The sequence below is a fragment of the Sardina pilchardus genome, chromosome 18 (assembly GCF_963854185.1).
Source record: "Sardina pilchardus chromosome 18, fSarPil1.1, whole genome shotgun sequence".
NCBI lineage: Eukaryota > Metazoa > Chordata > Actinopteri > Clupeiformes > Clupeidae > Sardina > Sardina pilchardus.
This window is the reverse complement of record NC_085011.1, coordinates 18,494,168-18,516,458: the sequence shown is the minus strand read 5'-3', so window position 1 is coordinate 18,516,458 and position 22,291 is coordinate 18,494,168. Positions and strand designations below refer to the sequence as shown.

Genomic DNA, 22,291 nt, shown 5'->3' with positions numbered 1-22,291 from the left:
AAATAGGCACTATTGTACGCTCGTATTTGAATAACTATTAGAGTCGATGCAAACCTTCATCAGCTTGGACACGTCCCATATGCAGATCTTGCCCCTCTTGGTGGCGGCAGCCAGGAAGTGCGGGCAGCTGCCGAAGCCGTAGCAGGCAATCTTGTCCGAGCCGTCCGGACTGGGGAACTGTGCCGGGCTGGTCGCCAGGGTTACTGACAGCGGAACGTTCTGCGTGTGCTCGCCCTTGACAAATGGACAGTTGGGGGAATGTCGCTCGTGCTCCGACCTGCGAAGGAAAAAAACAAGACATCAACCGAGGTTCCCCTTCACAACTCCGCATTTCCCAGACTCAACCCTTATGATCTTACACATCGCATTTTTATGTGTATACGCCATTCAATGAAAATGACCTCTGTACCACTTAGGCTAACCTACCAAATACATAGGTGAGAATCAAAGCGTGAAGCGGATGCAGTGGGCTAACTCACCATGGCTCATCAGTGGGCTCCCAACACACCAGGCACACACTACAGGTGAAACACATGGCCCGGTCATCGCCCGTGGAGGCAGGCTGCAGAGAGACAGACACAAAAACAGACACACAGGCGGGGAAGTGAGTGAGACTCTGGGCTTGGTTCGTTAGATCTGAATCAATAATGGATCAGGGATGATTAAAGAAGCTGGAGCACCTCATTTGAACGGGTCTCGAGGGGAGCGAAGGCTTTCATGTGTCTCAATGATCTATCATTATCAACCTGATTTGAAATTCTCATCTCACTCATCAATAAAACAATAAACATATGAATACGGGCAATATGTGCATATAACAAATTTAGCGATAGTGTTTATATGGCAGGACCTAAACCTGAAGGAGGTTGAGTGGGTTTGATGGTTTTGAATAGTTTCTGTCTCCCACTTATTCTGTTGGTATAGCAACTCGATGGCAAGGGAATAAGATGTACTGCCATTTCCATAGAAGGAAATAGTAATCCGTTTCATTGGTTGCCATGGTAAAACCGAGGGGAATTACCTTTCAATTGCCTGAACAAGCCTGGGGAATCTTGGGGATTCCACAGACAAGGACAAAAACGAAACCAAAAGAGGGAATTTTAAAAAGCGCCTCGACATTGAACAAAGGCACAATGACTATGTAACAGAATAATGAGACCCAGACAGAGAACCTCAGACAGAGAGCACAACCGAGAAAACATGAAACAAAGAGGGAGACAGAGAGAGAGAAAAAATGAGTGCGAGGGCTGAACAGACAGAGAGAATTACAGAGAATAGAGAGAATAATCAACACAAAGGGAAGTGAAGGACACAGAAGAGAGAGGAGAAAGAGCAGTTGAGGAGACACAACCCACCTGGTGGTAGAAGCCCGCCTGGGCCATGGGGTCCGGCTGCGCCCAGCGGTAGCCCGCGTGCGGCCAGGATGTGAACGTCTCTCTCCTGTTTGCCTCACTGTACATCAAGGATCTGGACAACAACGCAGTTATAGTTAGCAGACTTGGTTTACCCTGTAATGTGTAGACTTGCTCGGATTCGTACAAGCAACTTGCAGCTCCTCGGAAACCTCTTTAAGGTATATTTAACGTACATACTGCTACTCGTCATACCAGCTAGCTACCGTTACATTACTTCAATATGAGCAACAATTTGTTTGTAAGCAGAGGTGCGTTCAAATTCGGCAAACGTTTGTGGTGAAGATTTTTCTTTGAACAGTTACATTTGAGCTACTTGGTGTTAACATTCCATTCTTACAGTAATTGAAGAGAGAACTACCTCCTCAGACTGTTTGCAGTTGTTGTTCCCCGAAAACCACAAGGCTAAGGGAAAACTGTTTGCAGACATTCTCTCACGGCTGCGAATTTGAATGCACCTCTGGTGTGTGGCGTCTGGGGGTTCTCTCACCTATCTACAGAGCGTCCGGGTCCCACCCCCAACTCAGGCCGGGCACTCGGTAAGAGGTAGGAGAGCCTGTCCATGATGGACGAGGCCACAGACAAGGCAGCGACGTTCTGGTTTATCTTCTTCAGCTCGTTCACGATGGCACTGGCCACCACCTTGATCACGTGGTGCGGGAGATGGAAAGTCACCGTCGCCCACTGCAGGAGGGAAGGAAGGAGAGCGAGAGAGCAGGAGAGAGAGAGAGAGACAGAGACAGAGAGAGAGAGAGAGAGAAAGGATATCGTCAGATTGATTATCCAAGCCAAGTGTCACTATGGTCAATGGCGGGCCAGTGAAGCAGTGGCCATACAGATTCTAATGAGGAGAGAGTCAAATGTCCCTGCGCCCTGCTGCTGCAGAGGAACCCTGGCTTGAGGACGGAGAATGTTCCAGAAGAATGCGGAACTCTACGAGGGGGGTCAGGAATAGAGCAGAGAGGGAGATCCATCACCAGCGCACAGTATAATTGCTAAAGTGGCGTGATGCAGGAGAGGGCCAAAAACAGAGCATGGCTGGGAGGAGGAAACAGTGGAGTGTGTGCTTGACTGCTATTAAGTCCCCCCGGAGCCTTTCTTGTGGCTGGCAGAAAATGCAGAATGCTCGAAGTTTAAAAAATTATTATGTTTCACTGCAGTGCGCCAGCTCAGAATACAGCTGGGAAACAGAAAGGGAATAAAATGAAGGATGACATCTTGCTTTACAAAGCACTCAAAAGAATCTGATGTGATCCAAAATGTCTGACATCATGGTGTGTCTTCCAGAGGGCTTTTTCAGTGATGAAACCAGTCATGTACAAACACTGTATTTGTGTACAGTAGGTGTTGCGAAAGCACGTGTGCTTTTTGTTTTGGCTGCTGTCATGACACAACACAGGTGAATGTGACTCCTGGAAGCAAGTGGAGACTTCACTGTGAGTACAGAGAACTCGAGAACACACACACACACACACACACACAACCAGGACATCCACCCACACACCCACACACACACCTTAGGACTACACCCACACCCACACGCACACAGTGGAAGACACACTCAAGATGCAACACATGCCAGTCAAAACTCCCCAAGATGGCATGTGGGATATGTCTGGAGGTCAGCCAACAATGCGTTTCAGTATTAAAAGCATAGCAGGCAGCTAGAAAATGGGGAGTGCCTTTTTGGAGGGGAGGGGGAAAAACAGTACAGACCCCATCAGCCTCATGGTAATTCAAAACAGGTTCTTCACTTTTTTTTAATAATACCACCTTTGTTCTTTCTTTTTTCTCTTAAGATGAAACAGAGTGTGTGTGTGTGTGTGTGTGTGTGTGTGTGTGTGTGTGTGTGTGTGTGTGTGTGTGTGTGTGTGTGTGTGTGTGTGTGTGTGTGTGTGTGTGTGTGTGTGTGAGTGAGTGAGTGAGTGAGTGAGTGTGTGAAAGAGGGGTCCCGAGCAAAAGTCTTTCTAATTGGTGTTAGACTAACCCACAGGAGCCCTTGTTATTTATTCATCTCCCTCGGTCTCTTCCCATTTCGGGGGGGGGGGGGTCTGGGGGGGCACATGGGTGGCTAATGAACCACTTGGCCTTGTCTCAGCTGAGGGCAGGCTGGGCAGCGGCTCCACTGATTTGGGTGAGGCTATGGATTTCTCTGGCCACAGCCCCACTGGCTTGGGCTTTTGGGAAGGACGGAGAGGAAAGCATCCAAGCGCGCTGCTCTGCTCACCCAAGACAAAAGAGATAAGGCTGGGGTTCCGGGAGGAGGCGGGGGAGGAGGCGGCGGAGGAGGCGGCGGAGAGGTGAGAAGAGGGGATGGGTGGGTGGGGTGTGGTGTGGGGTGCGGGACTGCCACTGCGGTGGACAGGGAGGAAGCTCCGCGGTGTGACTGAAGCCCTGGCATGGGGGATCTGTTACTTGGCGGCTGCTGCTGCTGCTGCGGTGGTGGTGCTGGTGGTGGAGGGGAGGGAGCAGCCGCCTGTCTCTCTCTCTGATGTGCTTTACTGTCAGGGGAGGAAACTGGGCACGGAGCGAGAGGGGGGGCAGGAAGAAGAGGAGGAGGAGGAGCTGGGTATCTGTGCCTGCTCCCCACTCTGGCTATTGATATGCTGATATGGTCTGCAGAGACAGAGCACGCTCTCTCTCTCACACACACACACACACACACACACACACACACACACACACACACACACACACACACACACACACTACCTACCGCCCTCTCTGTGTGTGCTGCTTACTGCAGTCAAATATCTTGTTACTGGTGTCGAGCCGGTACCGTTTAACGTGTGTATGCAAAATGTGCGTAAGATAAGTAAGAACAGTCTGAATCACACACACACACACACACACACAAAGAAGGACCATATTCCTGCTGTAGGGATTTAAAAAGGCTGCTTTCATCATATTTTGGGGTTTTTTGTCGTTGCTGTAGTTTCACCTTCTCATAAATACACACACATTTATGGTCAAAGCTGTACATTTAATAAAGTACCTCTATAAAACATTCCCAGGGAAAATCCTTGCACTGGCAGGTAAATAATTGATAAGAGTGGCTTTCATCAGTACAGCAGCACTTTGGGCTGCCCGTGCCATCTCGGCCACCCCAACCCCCTCAATCTCACACACACACACACCTCTCTCTACCTCCCTCTTCACAGCAGGTCGTACAAGGTGGAGAGCGAGCATGTGTAGGCTCACTGCGGGCGTTTTGTCTAATGCATATTTTAATTGCTGCTGTCACTTTTCTAATTGCTCCGTTTGGGGAGGGAGGCATTACATGGAAACGGCTCGTTGAGCTGTGGGTCGCAAGCTGGGACTCTGGGGGTCTAACAAGCGCAGTTCAACAGATAAATTAAAACTGATTCTCACTAAGACAACAGCGATGGTTTAATTTCTCCAGGAATACCAGGTCCTCTGGTGTCAGGCAATGATGTATAGGACTACTGATTACTACGAACAGGCAGTGAAGATTATGCAGATTTATTTAATTAATAAACTATGCCCTCCAAGGCTCTCACTGCCCTTTCATCAGCTCAGTTTTCTAGACAAAATATTGTCCGTAGCACAAGTAGCATAGCACTGACACCATTTTGAAAAGTTTTATAAAAGTACAAGCGTAATGCAATAGCATACAGTACCTAAAAACAAAATAATTTTAAGATTTTTTTCCCAAAAATTATCCCTGAGGCACTACCCTCCACAGAATTTGTTCGAACCATCAGCAGATTTACTGAAACAGGATGTGGAAGCAGAGTCAGTGAGCAGCTGACTGGAACAGAAACATGACAGGACTGTGCTTAAGTGCCGTCACCGAGACAATTGCAAAGACTCTTGAAAGAGATTTAAGAAGCTGTGGCTGTAGGTGTAGCTGTAGCAGCAGCGGTGGCACTCCTCACCTTGGCCACTTTGTGGTTGGCGGCCGTCTCGTGTGAGGTATTCTTCAGACCCTCTTTGAGCTGGGTGAGGAACAGGTCGTATCCCTCGGTGTTGGACACGTCCACTTTCTCCAGGCATGCTGAGAGAATCTGCTGGGCCTGGGAAACAAACACATCAGAGGTAAACATCACAAGAACAACACGCATGGGCGTTACAACTGCAGGTAGAGCAAACATAAAATACATGTATACAGCAGAGCCTATCTGGTATAACATCTCAGTGTGAGCAGTGCACATAGGTTTTGTCAATGTTTGGCTTTTTATTAAAAAAAAAAAAAAAAAAACATATATAGGGGGGATAACAACCTCTGGATTCACACCATGTTTCATGCTCTGTCTAATTTATGGATGTCTATATTTCTCTTCACAGAGTGTACAGAACCCACCTTGGTGGACACGGCCATCAACAGGCCGACGGATTTAAAAAAAAAGCACAAGCAGGGTTGTCACATACACAAAACCACAACCACAGAGACACATACACACAGAGAATAACACATTCACACACACACACACACACACACACACACACACACACACACACACACACACACACACACACACACACACACACACACACACACACACACACACACACACACACACACACACACACACACACACACACACACACAGGAGTAGAGGATGGAGTAGGGGATGGAAAGAAATTTAAAGTGTGATTTGTTTTCTGCAGAGAAAAACGTGCAGGACTGAGTGGCGGTTCTTATCTAGTTCTGCTGGGAGACTGCGTCATACATAAATGTGTCTTTTTCATCATCATAATTTTTTTCATCATCACATCTATCTATGAAGAACAAATACTGGAGGAAGAAAATATTACCCAACAAATTCACCCAACATTGCTAGCTCTGCTTCAAGACAAAGGAAACTGAGGTGATACCAGACACAGACACAGACACACACACACACACACGGCTGCAGAAGAGGCGCAGGGAACCTGATCGATCAATACTGGCAGCACAACTATACCTACTGATGGCCATCAGCCTCTCTCACAGGAGCAGAGGTATTAAGCCGCCAGTACATGCCACATTCAAGCTAGCAAGTTAGCGAGAGACCACAGACTATTGGTGCTGTCACCGGGCTTCTTTAATGACTGCACCTCCGCACAGTCTAGCAGGCAATAGCTCACAGCGGCCTCCTGGGGAATCCACCAATCCTGACCAGTCTCTAAAAGGGGATAGGGATGACTCAATACAGTGCAACTCCTCATGTGAGGGAAATTGAAGAAGAAAACGGAGGACAAAGATGAGAGTCCAGGAATTAATCAAACAAAGAGGTGGATTATGGCGTACTTAAAGATTATGATAACAGATGTGTTTAAATTCGGCAATCGTTTATGATGAACGTGTTTTCTGAGCAGTTAAATTTGAATGATCTGGTGTTAACAATCCATTCAGAACTGCCTCCTCAGACTGTCGAGTGTTTGCAAACGTTTGCCAAAAACTCAAGGCAAACAGAAACCTGTGTGCAAACGTTTGCCTATGTTTGCGAATTTCAACGCACCTAACGTTGGAAATCGTTTGCCAGCTTGCCTAAACAAACAACTAAACAGGTCACAGCCTTACAGGAGTGTGGTCCTTCACAAACCTCCATCTCTCATTCACAAGGAAGCTGTGGGGAATGGACACCTGCATGCTAGGTCATGCCCTACAGAAACACTCTTCTTCAATACATACATACTGTAGTGTGGTCAAAATAAACAAGTAACACCCCTCTGCCATAGAGGGCGAGTACATCCAATTCTACCCAGTCTTTGAACCACTACAAAAACACACATCCAGAAGGGAAGCGTGCCATTTGTTATGCAGAACTCATAAATAATGATGGGGATTATGTTCGTGTTCACCCCCAGCACATGAGGGATCAGAGGAGAGGGCATCCCTAAGGGTTTAGATTGGGATGGTGTTTGGACAACATTCACCATACAACATTATGCCACACCACAACCACAAACACGCCCGTAAGAATACAGTCAAGGGTTGAGCAAGCAGATCACCTCCACAATGTCTATTCATTTTGTCACGGGTTCAAATGGCTACAGATGACAACAGCACATAACCACAACCACACACACACCTTCGTCTTTCACTGAAATGTAAAGCTGCTATTTACACCTGTAAACGCTGCTGGAACAATTAGTACTTTACTGCAGATTAGTCTGTTAAACAAAGAGTGCCTATTCAGCAACAAGCTTACAACAAGAAACGACAAGATAACAGGCTTCTGACGAGGGGGGAGGATGGGTAAGGTTGATGAAGACACATTAACCAGCCCACATGTCTTGGCTGTGTACTATGCACACATGTACAGAGCGAGCACAGCAGCCTTTGATTGCAGGCTCATGACATCAAAAGGTTTCAGTCGGCTCAGGCGGGTAGTGTGAGCAGGTAGCGTCTCGGGGCGCAAGTGTTCAAAGGGGATCACTAACTGGGATCACGCCCGCTACACGTCAACGCGTGGCAAGGGGAGGGGGGGAGGGGGGGGGGGCAAGGCACGTGAGGCCCTCAGCAACTCTAGCACACGCATACGCACGCGCACACACACACACACACACACACACACTCACGTCACAGCTCTTTCTGTTTAATCTGTTCATTCTACAGTCATCGATAAAGGTTATATGGGAGGGTCATAATCATTTACAATACAACAGGGCTTGCCAGGAAGCACCGCCCATCATTTGCTTGCATCTGAACACTTGACGTAATGTAGCGTAACATGTAGTCTACAGCTGAGTCTCAAAAAATATTGTGGAAAAAGTTCATTTTTCCCTATTTATTTCAAAAAGGGAATCCTTCATATATTCTAGATTTATTAGATATATATAAATAAAGTGAAATGTTTCAAGCCGTTTCTCATTTTAATCTTGATTATGGCTTACAGCTCATGAAAATCAGTTTTTCAAAATATTAAGACAAAAAGTGGCTTGAAACATTTCATTTTATATCTAATGAATCTAGAACATACAAGATTCACTTGTTCATTCCACTACAGTAACCCAAAAATGACAAGCAGAACACTAGGCCTAGAGAGAGCCTACTGTGTTTTTATTCAACTTGCCGGCTGCCATATTTCTCCACACTGGAGTGGAATTCAATTAGTTGCAAGTCAGCCACTTCACCACTAGATGCTACACACTGAAGATTTAAATTCTGGAGTAGACTTTTCCCCTTCATTTTCTTTAACGAGAAATGATTTTATTTTGGATACGAACATCATTTTCTTTAACATTGTGAGGCAGGAAAAGCTCTGTGCTCTCCAAGTGTCCATCTAGATATAAGCTGGGACTAAAAAGGTTTTCCAAAGAGTCAAAGACTAATATTAGACTACATAAGGAACATGCCACATGCCACTTTTCAAGAGCTATTTTAAGTCTAGATATCCAACCAGATCTTTTACCATACATGTACCATCATTAAATCTAGCAACAAAGGATATTGCTGCATTCAAACCAATGCACTGGAACACAGCCTTTCCTTTTTAAAAAAAGGAAAAGCGACATGTCATGGAGTTCAAGCATTACTCAAGGCAATACTGACTAATAAGGCAGGGAAACCGTGTTGGATACCCAGCATAACTGTTGTCACGACCCATGATATAATATGGAAAAACAGAGGGAAGACGGTGGGAGAAAGAGGGCTAAGTGGATTAGGAGCAGAAAGAGGGACCAGGAGAGAAAAACTAAACGAAGAGGGTAAAAAAGATATGCATCATGAATTATTTCAGGGCTGAGGCTGACTACAAGCAGAGCGCAGCGCCTCTTCAAGTTTTGTTCCTGTGCTCGTGCGTCCCCAAACGCTGGCTCAAGTGCCCGCCTTATACATGGCAGGGAGCGGCACACTTCTCTGTCACTTCCCTGTTCCAAACGGGCCTGAGGTGGACCAGTTTGTCTACATTACATTGGTGTCTCCTTTGTCTTACCGGTTATGTGATCCCTATGTTAAGGCTGAAGTAAACCCTGTGCGGTGAGGTCATTAAACAGCAACAAGCTTAGCTGCCTCTTGGCTAAAGCCCAGTGGAGTATAGAGGAGGCTTTATGGTCCAGCTCATGTGGATACACTATCGATTTGTGATCCAGGACTTGAGGGCCCTGATAGCAGACTTAAGGCACAAGAAATAATCGGCAGCCTCAGAACCACAATTTCGGGGTCATGAAAAAAGGGAGTGTGTGCTACCAGTGACAGCACCATAGGGTGACATTGCTAGCCAGGTCTCTGGACACTTACAATGGAATCTGGGGGCTGGTCTAGAATGGCAGGTGAATGGTAAGAAGACTGAGGGAGGGATGAGAACAAGCATAGCCTAGATATTAAAGGGTATTTGGCAGGCGGGGGGGGGGGGGGGGGGGGGTCAGATAGACAGGCTACGTGAGATGAGGTGATGGTTTGTAGGGGATCTTGAAGAGAGCCTTACCTCGGTAACTGGCAGCTCCAGCTGGACCATGTCCTCCGGTTTGGAGACCGGGGCTTGGAGCGCCGTGTCCAGAAGCAGTATGCCATTCAGGTCCTTCCGGCATCCCACCGCGTAGTCATCCACAAACAGGACCTTGTCCACCGCCGGGAAGTACTGACACCTGACGCGTCCCCCGGGTTTAGCTGTGAGCAGAGCAGTGAAAGGGCAGGGAGGGAGTTAGCAAACGCTGCTACAACAATGTACAAAAAACATTGCATTTGTAAGAAAGTGTCTCCAAAACCGATACAGATAGTAAATCGTACACATCAAATAATTAATTAATTAATAATAATAATAATTAATTAATAATAATAATAATAATTTATCCCTCCCACCTCTTCCCCCCTTCCCATTCCTACCCACAACGGACAATACAACATTTTATATTTTGATTATGACATTGACAACTGTGTACACCACATATCACTCAAGAGACAAGATGTCATCAAGACATTAATGCATTCTGTCTACAGAAAATGGGCTTAGTTTAAGGTGACTGTCTGAACTGTTGTAAGACAATCTTTTCCTCACATTACGTCTTTCAGTCTTGGCTCATGTAAATAGTACCATGGACAATATAAAAAAAACATAAGTAAGCTCCCACCAAAGGCAAACAGGAAGGGGCAAATTGGGCACAGCCGTGCAGCTACATTATATCATTTGTATTTCACTGTATAGCCCAATGTCCTGTCAATATATACTTCTAAATACTTAACTATAAAATCTGTGAGATGTGAGTGTCAGATTTTTGTCTTTTAAATGTCTTTCAAATCATTTCAAAGTCATCAGGTGTATGAGCAGCAATAGAAGACAAATCAATCCTATTCTAAAGACTCTTGACACTTTCTGTCAGCAGATATTCACATCTAAATGTCCTTCCTCCTGGTAGAACATAATATCACTCAAGTCGATTACACAGAGAATACCAAGGAAGGCTATTCAAAAGAATCACCTCTCCAGAGATAACTACAGATGATCTGATCCTCATCAAGTAAAATATCCCCTTCCACAATCCCCCCTGCCTTTCTACAGTACCATTCCTGAGAGAATGATCTCACAGGATAAAGAACAACCACAGAGTCATGCATTCAATGACCAGAGCACCACAGAGGACAATTACAGTTATTACACTAGCCTTGAGCACAGTTCTGGCAGAGCAACCTTCAGAATACAGGTCACAGAGTCACCTTACAATTCTACCGTTTGGGATCTTTGCATGAAAATTAAGCAAAGGATATGCACAGATCACTGAAATAAAATTCTACAGTTCCAGAACAGTGGGCTATAAGAAACCTAAAAACAAACCACTCTATTGAGATTATTTACATACCCCGCCTACCAGAGTCCATTCAGGAAGTAGGATAGATCTTTTCCTGTCCTAATGCATCTGCCAGCTACACTCAGTCATACTCTCCATTTTCTGCATGTCATCCAGAAGACAGATACAAATATTTTTCCAAAGCATTCATTTTCTCCAGACAAAACCTTTGACTCTATAGCCGTCTTGACTCCTCTCGACTACTTGACTACTCAGATGGTGGACCGGGGGGTGAGTGGGGAGGGGGGGGGGGGGGGGTTACAAACATCAACAACAGTTGTTTTGTTTAGGGACAATCCTGATTGCTCCCAGTCTGGCTCCCAGGATTACGTAATGTTATTTCACTGTCAACTGCCCACAGCCCTTTGACTCAGCAGACTATGCACTATGCAGGATGTGATCTCTGTCCCATGCAAATAGACCGCAAATATGGCAATCTCTTTTTATGCCTAATTGCTAGCATTGAACAGAAATGATCTCTTTCAAGTGAAGAGACAGTCCCTTGAGCTGTCTACAGACATGGGGTAATAAAATGCTTATGTAAATGTTTAGCACAAATCAATGTGAATTCTGAAGCTGAACGAAAAAACTGTAGACTCAGTGTTCACTAGAAGCCATTACTGTGTTGAATCAACTAAAATTAATCTCATGCTTATTTCGCTTTTTGTCATTTCAATTTTGCCTCTATTTTTCTCATCTCATTCAGTGTCAACCAGAAGAGTCTGAAGTACACAGTCCCCTTAATGCTCAAATTAGCAGCTAAGAACAAAGTAGTAGTCAAGAGGGCTCTTGACCCACTGTGACCAAATTCTAAGTAAACAGATTTTTTTGGGCTACTTTGTCAACTTTGTTTTATTGAGTGATCTTACACTGTATGATTATATCAGATATCTACAATGATGATTCAGTGCACCTGCCACTTAGAGACATGGTTAAAAACAAAGAAATGATAACAGGCAATGTGTCTGATTCAGGGAACCCCAGATCATTCCATGGGGAATCTACAGGCAATTGTAAGCAACTATAAACATTTTCTAACACTAGCCCTCTGTATGACACTAACTGTGATGGCGCGGATGTACTTTTGAGTGCAAATTAGGCAAGGCCAAGGGTCAGCAAGCCGAGGCCCTGCGCCTGGTGCGCCTCACCCTGAACACCTCGAATTGAAAAAAGTTCAACTCCAAGCGGAAAAGTGCCCGCGTTTTGATGTAAATATAGCACAACTCGTGGCAAAAGGCATCCTGTCTGATAGCATCCAAAGTTGACAAGCTAGAAATGCTAAAAGATAAGTTGTGAAGTAAAAACAGATCAATTTAAATGCTTGGACAAATTTGCTAGCCTAGAAAAATTTGCTAGCCTAGAAATCTAGACGCCCCTAGCGGCAGAAAATCTAATCTAATCTAAGGCAGAGACCACCGAACCAATCACATCGTGTATAGAGTCTGTAGGCGGGGTTAACATAATAATGACTGACATGCAACCAGAAGTTGCGACCGTTAAGCATCTTGCTACTTGAAAACAAGATGACGATTCGTTTAGCGCTATCCTATTGCGTGGAGAGGGAATTTGAAATACAACTGTTTATCCCACACCTCCGATTGAGCCCTGCCTACGGTGAGTTCCCAGACCCTACATCTTGATCCAGTTTGAGCCAGGTAAAAAGGGAATAGAAGATGAGAACCATTTTGAATCTACTTAAAGATGCAGCAGTCTATTTGGGACCACTCCTCAACTCGTTTAATTAGCTTCAGTTATACAATAAAAAATAAAATGTTAACCCTGACTGTTGTAAAGCTAATTCAGACCAATAGGGCTGAGGACTACTTGCATTTAATGGACTTAAATATTGCTGCTGCCCCTAGAAAGTTATTATTCTTTTAATTTCTAGTCAAAAATGGCTCATTTGATAATAAAGGTTGCCAAACTCTGGGCAGGGCCTACAGTCTCAACCACCGGGTATAATGACTGAGTTTGTAAGTTACATTATGCCACCATACACTGGACATTGGATATGAATAAGGCCCATTATATTTATTTATTCATCATTTGTTCTTTCTTTCAGGCTACTCACCTGCATAAATCCAACACAACCCAAGTCATTAGCTGCATTTACATGGACGTTTTTTCTTTTTAAATTAAAATTAATTTGACTTAAGATTTCAACTTAACTGTTTACATGAATGCTAAATAAAGCGATTGGCGTTTAATCCATGTTTACATGGAAAAAGAATTTCATAATTTAGAAGCTCCTGATCGCCATGGAAACTTAATTAGTTTATACCAGAGCCATATATGGCTCTGGTTTATACCACTGTACCTGCAACAAAATGTACTCCAACCATTAGAGTATCTGTTTACATGCGTGGATTTTTCAGATCCATCAGATGAACAGAACAGAGGACAACACCTCTCTCTCCATCCGATTTAGTCAGATCAAGCTGAATCCGATCAGTTGAGGTGGTTACATGAGGCATTTTTCTTCTAATCGAGCAATCACTCCGTTTGTAATCAGATGAAACGTGTCCATGTAAACGGGACAATTGAAAGCAAGCTCTTACAGGATTTTTTTCCCTCCTAGGTGGACCCTAAGATTACGACTAATTACGCTATAACAATTCAACAACTTCTTTGATAGAGCATCAAAAACGAAAGCAACAAGCACACATTTGGATGCTGGGCAAAGTACAAAGTCAGTCTAAAGTTCTTGTGCAAGAACTAAAGCCATCCCATGGCACAGGCCCCTTTTATCTGACCTACTGATGCGTGTGCTTAGGATCTTACCCATTGTATTAAATTAATATATTTTGTACAGCTATTAGTAAACTCCAGTTAGACTTCAGACTGCGCTTTACCCAAACTTTTCAATTTAGGCCCAGTCTCTTATAAATAACTCTGAGTGAAGTCTTGAAAGCTATTTTCTATAGATTGATTTGGTATGTTACAGAGGTCTGTGAAAAATTAGCATCAGAAATCCCCCTTCAACATTTTTGCTTGTTTTGTATCAATGCTTTTGTTGCCGTTTTAGGGGTTCATACTATTATTCAATATGCAATGGCACATCTGAAATAAGAAAAGTAACATGATATAGATATTAATGTTTTTATTATTATTCCCAATCACGTGATTTATATTTATACATGTACATATATTTATCACATGATTGGATATTTCCTGTCCAATTTGGTTTTATTTTGATGGTGCAGTATGCCCATATATTTTGAAGGATGGCATAATTGAGGAACAGCACGAAGTGCTATCAATTTAAAATCAAATATTTTCAGAGAGGTCTCAGAGGGTGGTTATTTGTATTTGCTACAACTTATCACCTGGGAAACAAAGATGTTGAGAAAAGTTTGAGAGAGCAAGCAGACAACAGCTAAATGAGAGCTTGATGCAACTGTGACACGTGTACGTTAACTCACCTACCCAACATCATCAGGCAAACCATGGACAGATCAAGAATTAATGAGTTATAATCTATAACTTGTGAGCACACTGATCTCAACTGAAACACACTTTAAGTAGTTACAGTACATACACAATTTTGATGTGTTATTTGAGCCACTGGGTGGCAACTGGATTGAACATAAAATTTTATTCACAACAGGGCATCAAATTGCAAGTGGTCATAGTTTTCTGTGAGAGTTGTCAATTAGGCTCTGATGCTTTCCCCCCAGTTAGCAATGCAATTTGGCCAAAAGCCAGACAAACACTATTATTGTGGGGACCAAATTTTTATCTTGAGGTTATTAATCACTAACATAGATGGAACTTGATGGCCATGTTCAGCTCATTTGACAAATTGTCCCCAACAACATGTAACAATAGCAGACAGATTAGACCTAAAGTACCCTAATGGAGGAGAAGTGTGCAAAGAGCCACAAAGTTAAAAATCAATGTAATGGTCTGCCACAAGAAAAAAATAGAAAAGGACAGGAGCCATTTAAGAGCTGTGAAATAGAGCACAAGGCAGCACTTCAGTATTCTAACAATAACTACAACACAACTAACACCTTAGAAGCTAAACACAGGCAAGCAGAAATTATTGCAGGTGTGACTGGTATAAATCAACAACACAGCAACTTCCATGCACACAAAAACGTATTGTGCCATTTGTAGGTTACCTGCTCAGTGATTGGTTTGGGTCACGACACACTGTTTTGTTTTGGTGGTCTTTGAAGAAACTGAAGACCTTTAAGTTTTGATGAGCATGTATGTGGATGATGAAATGTTATCTATATTATTAACTATGTGGCATTTCGGTAAATTATAAGCTAAACAGCCTATATATTACAAGAAATCACAATGCCATTGTACTTTTGCTCTATAGCAGCAGTAATGAATACAAGTGAGCAGACATAAGGTGACTCAACACCCATTAGAAGACCTTGATTGATAACACCCATTTCATTTGTTGGGGTGTGCTGTCCAAAGGTTTGAACTGAACCGTGTGCCTGTGCGCGTGTGCGTGTGTGTGTGTGTGCGCGTGTGTGTGTGTGTGTGTGTGGTAAAACTGACACACTACTTCAGATAATTCAAAATGCTAGAGAGAGCATGCATAAATGGTCCAAGGCATTTTTCTAAGAATGGAACAGCACTTTCACAGCACGTATTACAGGCATGTGACCATGATGGTGCACAAGTAAAATGGATAAGTTGATGAGGGGTGTAGTCAGTAGATGTGAGGGAGTGGAGAGCTGGAAGTTAGCTTGCCCTGCGTAAATACGTAATAGTAAATCAGCTATTAATTACTCTTACAATTGTACCGTGCATTTAAAAATGCAGTAACATTGATATTTATATAACACGCGATATGGTTACAGTTGTGATCATAAATCACTGCAGATCAACACTGATGTCGACATGCTGCTCTATCCAGACAGGCAAAACACCATCTTACCATTTCAATCCAACATGTTTTTACATTAATCTGAAAAACAGACATTCCCAGCAGCACCGCAGCCCTATATGAATAGCAACTGTCAGGTAACGCTGAGAGCTGATAAAGGCCGCCCGCAACGCCAGCCTGCCTTAATGGTAAACGAGTTAAACGTGGGGTTAATGTCAGTCCTAACATCTGACCAGGGTACCTACCGATACATTGCTAGCTAGTTCACAAATGCACTTTAATATCGTTACAATGCGTTTAGAGAAGCTAGCTGGATTAACACTCTACGAGCCCGTGTGTGTAACAGTTCAGGTTGACGTTACCCAACAACATAACAGACTCCTTGACAAGATGTGTTGTGCTATCGTTAGAACAATCATAACAGCCTTGCTAAATGACGGTAGCCATCACCAGAGTGCAATCCCTAACCCAGTTATCGCTAGCTAGTATATCTGTTACATGTTGACACAGGACGCACACTCGCTGAATAACATTCGTTAGCTAATGTTGCCGTTATCCCCAACGTTAACGTCAGTTCAGGATCAAGGCAGCTAACTTAGCTAGCCAGTCACCATTGCCTTGTGTAAGAAAACACGAAACCTTTGACAATGTCTGAAGTCTGCGTTAGTTAAGCCATACCTAAGTAATATGTTAACATCTGAGGTGCAAAATAAATTAATCTAATGTTAGCTGGGAAAATATTGGACTCTGGACTCTGTAGGATTATGGCGTTTGGCAGCAATGTTAAGTGCGGGCTGACTCGTTCCTGGTTAGCCCGCATACAGGTGACTAGCTGGCTAGCCAGGTTAGCTTTTCACCATTTAAGCTAACGTTAGCGAACGCTGGTCAACTTGAAAGCAGTTAACGTTAGCAGGAGGCTTCCTCGACCCGAACTCTGAGCAAGTGAAGTCGGATTCCTTACATGACATACAGAAAAAAACGTCCACACGAAGATAATGTTTCGTTTTAAACATCGATCTTTTGTCAGAAATAAGCTAAGTAGCTAAATTTAACGCTATTTTCGACAACACTTGACAATCAGACAAATCAACCGTAGCTAGCAGGCCCAAAAATATCATTTGACTTGTCGAGAAACTTAAACGTGTTATGACACCATTACAAGCAGTTACTTTCTACCAGCAATACATCTGAAACTTACCGTGCAAAGCCGAGGCCTGCAGTATGGCACCAGAAGTGCCGTCGATTACTTTAATACTCCCCCGGCTTGTGACGGCCAGGATAGCGTTGAGGGCCGGATGGTAGGAGAGGCTTCGCAGGCCCTCCTCGTCGCAACGCAGGCAACCGTCTCTCAGCACAACCCAGTCTGAGGAGGTGGACGAGCAGGAGCCCGGCGAGGCCGCGGCCGCCATTTTCACTTTATTTTCCCAACCCCGCTCTGTTTCAGGGAGCTCTGTATGTGCAAGTCAGAGTAAAAAGGTAAAAACCGAATCCCAAACCTCCGCTGTACTAGCTACCACTGCTAGCTCTCTTCTTCCGCGGCTTCTGCTCCTCCTCCCGTTGCCGCAGCAGCAACTATTCACCATCGATACTAGGAAAACTGCGGGCGCACCTCAATGGATTTTGTATTAGGTGGACGGGATTAGCGTAACAGCGTAAGGGCTACGGAGCTTCACGCCATACCGCTAGGGGCACTCCGTTACATACACAGGCATGAGGATGATGTGAGAGATGATTTGTAGTGTGTGTACCACTTGCTGATATTTTATTACTGTCTGTGGGGTACGTACCACCGTACCACTACCACCCATCTGACTGCACAGATGGAATTCGAATTTGTATTACTACTTCATTACGCTTTAATCTTCTCTGTACTACTCTAGGTTCTACTACTAGCCCTTCACAAGTCTACGCAGAAATGATATAAGTAGTCTTATTACTCTATATAATTAAAAACATTCCAAAATATATTCCAAAGGATGATTCTGGTTACGTTTTGTAATGTAAATGTAAAACTTGCCATTGGCAAAACTTCAAGGAATTGAGCAAGATGACCACAACCAACCAGCTCAGTGTAGTAGAGTAAAATTGTGGAAAGAAAACACCTCACTAAGCTGAAATCTATTTGTAAGTATTAGTACCCTATTTTATTGTTGTTTAATTAAACCAGTTTAATAAGTAGGCCTAATCCACTAAAAGAAAACAGAATGAGGAAAAGACATTTCAGAAGCATATTTGCGCAAAGATCCTTTAATCTCAGTAACCTTTTCTCTCTAGGTCCAGGATATTTATTTATATATATATATATTACATCACTTTCTAGTATGTTTTTCCCAAGAGACTTCATAACATCATTTTGACATAAACTGCATGTATAAAGTATCTAGGATTGCATGTTATACAACAAAGATTACATTTTGGCTGTCGTCTCTCAAAATGTATACCAGTGTAGTAAAACCATTGAACAACCATACAAAACTCGAAGGGCACTCGGCGAACGCAGACTTCCACCAAGACAAAATGCTCTCTGCCACAATGTTAACGAAAATGAAAAATTATTTCTGGATCTATCCCATGATTCTAAACATCTGGAGAATGTTGTGGGTTCTTTCTTGGCCCATGATACGCACCTTAATCAAGTTTCATGAAAATTGGCCTAGTAGTTTTTTTTGCATAATCCTGCTGACAGACAAACGGCACCAAAAACACAACCTCCTTGGTGGATGTAATAACTAATAAAAGGCACCATTAATTAGCAGACATTGTTTATTACACACCTACTGTCTTCCAGTTATCTCATTTAGACCGGATTTGGAATTGAAGTCACATAAATACTATCCTCTCCCCAAAAAGCAAGGTAAGAAAAATTAATTTCCTTGTCATGTCTGCGTGACTGAATCATCTGAACAAATTAAAAAAAAAAAAAAAGTAAAAGTACACTGAGGGAAGATTAAATCATATTCACTTGTGTTCCCCAATCGATTTTTTGCACATTTTCTGAAACTAAAAAAAAGTTCTTTAAAAAAAAAACATCTACAGGGATTACAAATAAAATGCAAAGGTGTTTTATTGAGTGAAAAAAAAACAAAAAAACATATGAGTTTAAACACCTTAGCAACAACAACAACAAAAAATGTTCGGCCCCTATTTCCAAGTCTGTCCACAGGGTAATAAAAATCATGACCTTATTCTTTTTTTAAAAGTAATGTAGAAGAAGAAAAAATGTCCTTTCGTCTGGAGGACTCAATCTTCTGGGCATCTCCACCACTTCTTATGGTGCTACATGTGAATGTCCATTTAAAGTGCCTCATCAGACACCAGTATACAGGGATAGGAAGTAAATATACAGGAGGAATATGGGGTAGATGAGAAGAGGCTTCTTCGTTTTAAATTCATCTCCAACGAGAAGTGAAGCAGCACTGTAAGCGGCCCAGAATACTCCAAAAAGCTGGGGGTTGGGCATAAAGACAAGTTGTTAATAGTCATATTTACTGTGACCTAAATAACTTTAATGACTCAAGCTAGCGTTCCAAAGATGAATAGAGTAAGTATGGATCAATAGTACCCACCTTTACTAGTGTTGAGACAATATCAAATCCCCCAATGACTAAGAGCAAAGGGGCTATGACGATAAGTGGCAACAATGAGTATCCTATCACTCCAAGGACCTGTCCATATGAAACCTACCAAAACACAATCAACATTGTGCAGCATTTCTGAATTAATCACTGGAATGTAACAATTTGGATTAAATATAATGTGTTAATTTGATACTGAATGGGTCATATTTTCACTGAGATTGGTGTTAATGTTTACCTCTCCACCGAGCACTCTTGCAAGTAGAAAAACGGTCAATGATCCAAATATCCAAATTGTAATGATCCAAGAGACAACCTATATAAAATTGCATTTTAAGATTACAATACATAATATTTTCCATTCATGTAATATTTAATACAACCTAGGCTACTAATGCCATATGTGTACTGTAGACTGATTACTACTTAATATTAGTATCCAAATTACTTTGTGCAATTTTACTGGTCAATTATGTTGCATCTTTATCAAACACATAATACTGTAGTAAACCTGAACCTAAAGTCATCTCATCTACATTAAGCGTGAAACTTTTGTACTTTCCATCGGTATGTTTCCTTTTGTTTGAAAACTACTAAAATTCGGATTATTAAACAGTTTGACATTTCCAGTCAATTATTGTTGGACAGCTAAGGATAACAATATACAAAAATGTATTATTAATATCCAGAAACTCACTGAAATCATGTACTTTGTCCTACAACACACATAATGTCCAATACTAATTCCATATGAAAATTAGGTTAATGAGTATAGCAAGTCAATTCTAAAATGCATTAAAAACAAAGTTCTTATCCTTGTTGTCCATATAAACATATTCTCCTTACCCTGAACTGGCCGTATATGGATATCATGGAGAACAGTAACACCACTGCAAGAGGTCCCCAAAAGTCTGGATTATCTCGTACCACTTGTCGGTTGAAGCCCAGAGAGGGCATTGGCATCAAAACACAACGGATCTTGTAGTATATGTCCTTCAGGTCAATATCGAGCTCCTCACTACAGTAGAAAAACAGTAGTTCAGAACATTTTGTGAAGGAGTAGTCAAACTTGCTTCAATCAATGTTATCTCAAAACTTCAACTGAGAGACTTTGAAACATTTCCGCATATTTGTGAACAGTCAATATAACATACTGAAAGGCTTCAAACTCACAGGAGGGGTTTAGTGTCTTCAGAGTCCTCCTCCTCGACTTCCAGAAGCCAGCCATACCCTCGCTGTCTCAGAAAGGTCGTGGCATAGGCGTCTTTTCCATTATCACTGCCCATATTTAGCTTAATATCTGGAGCATCAATAGTGCCGCTGAGCTCTGCGAACAAAGAGGAAATATACATGGTCAAGCATTAGAATCGTAATTTCATAGCACAACACAAGCCAAATGATATTAAGGTTTAAATCAAAGAAGTTTAGTTGTATTAGATATATGACAGCAAAAACGTAGCTGGATTCTGCATTGCCGACGACGTTACTTCATCTAACGACGCATGTTAATATAGCCCTAAGAAACTCATATTCAAAAACAACTGTAGCAAAAGTATGTTTTTGTAACCCAGGTAAACAACATAGTAAGTTAGCCAATTTTGCTACAAAGCTAACTTGCGTCAGTCAAAAGCTACCAGTAGCCTGCTAAACGTTAGCTATTAGCTCTGGACGTGAAATCGGCTGTCAAAGGAAGCCACAGATAAGGTCAGAAAACAAAAAACGAAAACTACTTTAAATATACATACATAATTCACCATTAGTCCACTGAACTAACGGAATAAACCATGGAGATAATACTGAAGTGGCAGTCTAGTGTCAGGGCCTTACACATTACCTTCAGCGTCAGCCGATGAGACGAAGGTAAAATCTCCGTTGGTGGGAGAGAACTGCATCGTTGATGTCTTGCCAGCTGTTTACCCAACGACTTACATTTACACAAATTATTTCAATGAGTTGTTTGGCATACGTGTTCGAACCGTTGGCATGAACCTGTATTTAACTTCGTCATTTATAGCCCATATTGGCTGTTAGCGAAATGCAACCTATTTCGGCAGCCACAATCCTCAAAACAGACTGTCCGATGAATAGGAAGCAGGAAGTGAAAGGGACACGTCAAATCCTCACACGGGTGCGGAAAAAGCTCGCCACCTAGCGTCAGTGTTCATTGTATGGAAAAAAACAACACACCAACAAAGCATATGAAGGAGGTGAAAACGAGCGAGCGAAGAAAATCAGTGTAGATGTAGGCTACCATGGACTGCATAGTCTATGATGATATTTGACCATATATGAATGCTGACATGATTAAACTGGTTCAAACATGGACAGACTGCAAGACACAAAAGCTCAAGATTATTTTTTCAGCTGCTGGAAAGTGAAGAATTGGTCATTAGGCTACACTCTATTTTATAGTAGGCCCCTATGTTTAGATGTGTGCCTGTGTGTGTGTGTGTGTGTGTGTTTATGCGTCTAAATGTAAGACAAATGTGCACGTTATAGCCTACACCCCAAAGTGATTAAATGGACAGATCACATTCACAAACGGTGATTGTCAGAGTACAAAAAACTTTGTCTTTTCTTCTTTTCTTTTTTTTTGCTTTTAAATATGGAATTGATGTTGCATGGGCTACACTTGAGTCTGTTGTTGACCATACTGACTTCTGCAAATTTCCAAAGTTTAACAGCTATCCTTGGAAATGCAGTGTGTGGGAAGAGCAGTGGGG

The 22,291-nt window shown here is 42.7% G+C and overlaps 2 protein-coding genes across 6 annotated transcripts in view; both read right to left on the bottom strand.

Moving 5' to 3' along the window:
- Positions 1-17,567, bottom strand: part of birc6 (baculoviral IAP repeat containing 6) — a 126,746-nt gene extending 109,179 nt beyond the window's left edge. For all 5 annotated transcript variants that reach the window (XM_062519838.1, XM_062519841.1, XM_062519842.1 and 2 more), the window contains exons 1-7: positions 17,192-17,567; positions 9,788-9,969; positions 5,312-5,449; positions 1,903-2,096; positions 1,356-1,467; positions 480-562; positions 55-277 (exon numbers count right to left, since the gene is read on the bottom strand). In XM_062519838.1, coding sequence (XP_062375822.1) covers positions 55-277; positions 480-562; positions 1,356-1,467; positions 1,903-2,096; positions 5,312-5,449; positions 9,788-9,969; positions 17,192-17,402 — 1,143 coding nt within the window. In that variant the 5' untranslated portion in view covers positions 17,403-17,567. The remainder of the gene's footprint in view (positions 1-54; positions 278-479; positions 563-1,355; positions 1,468-1,902; positions 2,097-5,311; positions 5,450-9,787; positions 9,970-17,191) is intronic.
- A 1,171-nt stretch (positions 17,568-18,738) lies between these two features.
- Positions 18,739-21,651, bottom strand: yipf4 (Yip1 domain family, member 4). The gene is made up of 6 exons (XM_062519869.1): positions 21,403-21,651; positions 20,742-20,895; positions 20,415-20,586; positions 19,807-19,884; positions 19,560-19,673; positions 18,739-19,438 (listed from the first exon to the last, which is right to left on the bottom strand). The coding sequence occupies exons 1-6, from the start codon at positions 21,458-21,460 to the stop codon at positions 19,301-19,303; spliced, it is 714 nt and encodes a 237-aa protein (XP_062375853.1). The 5' UTR covers positions 21,461-21,651; the 3' UTR covers positions 18,739-19,300.
- Between the last annotated feature and the right edge of the window lie 640 nt (positions 21,652-22,291).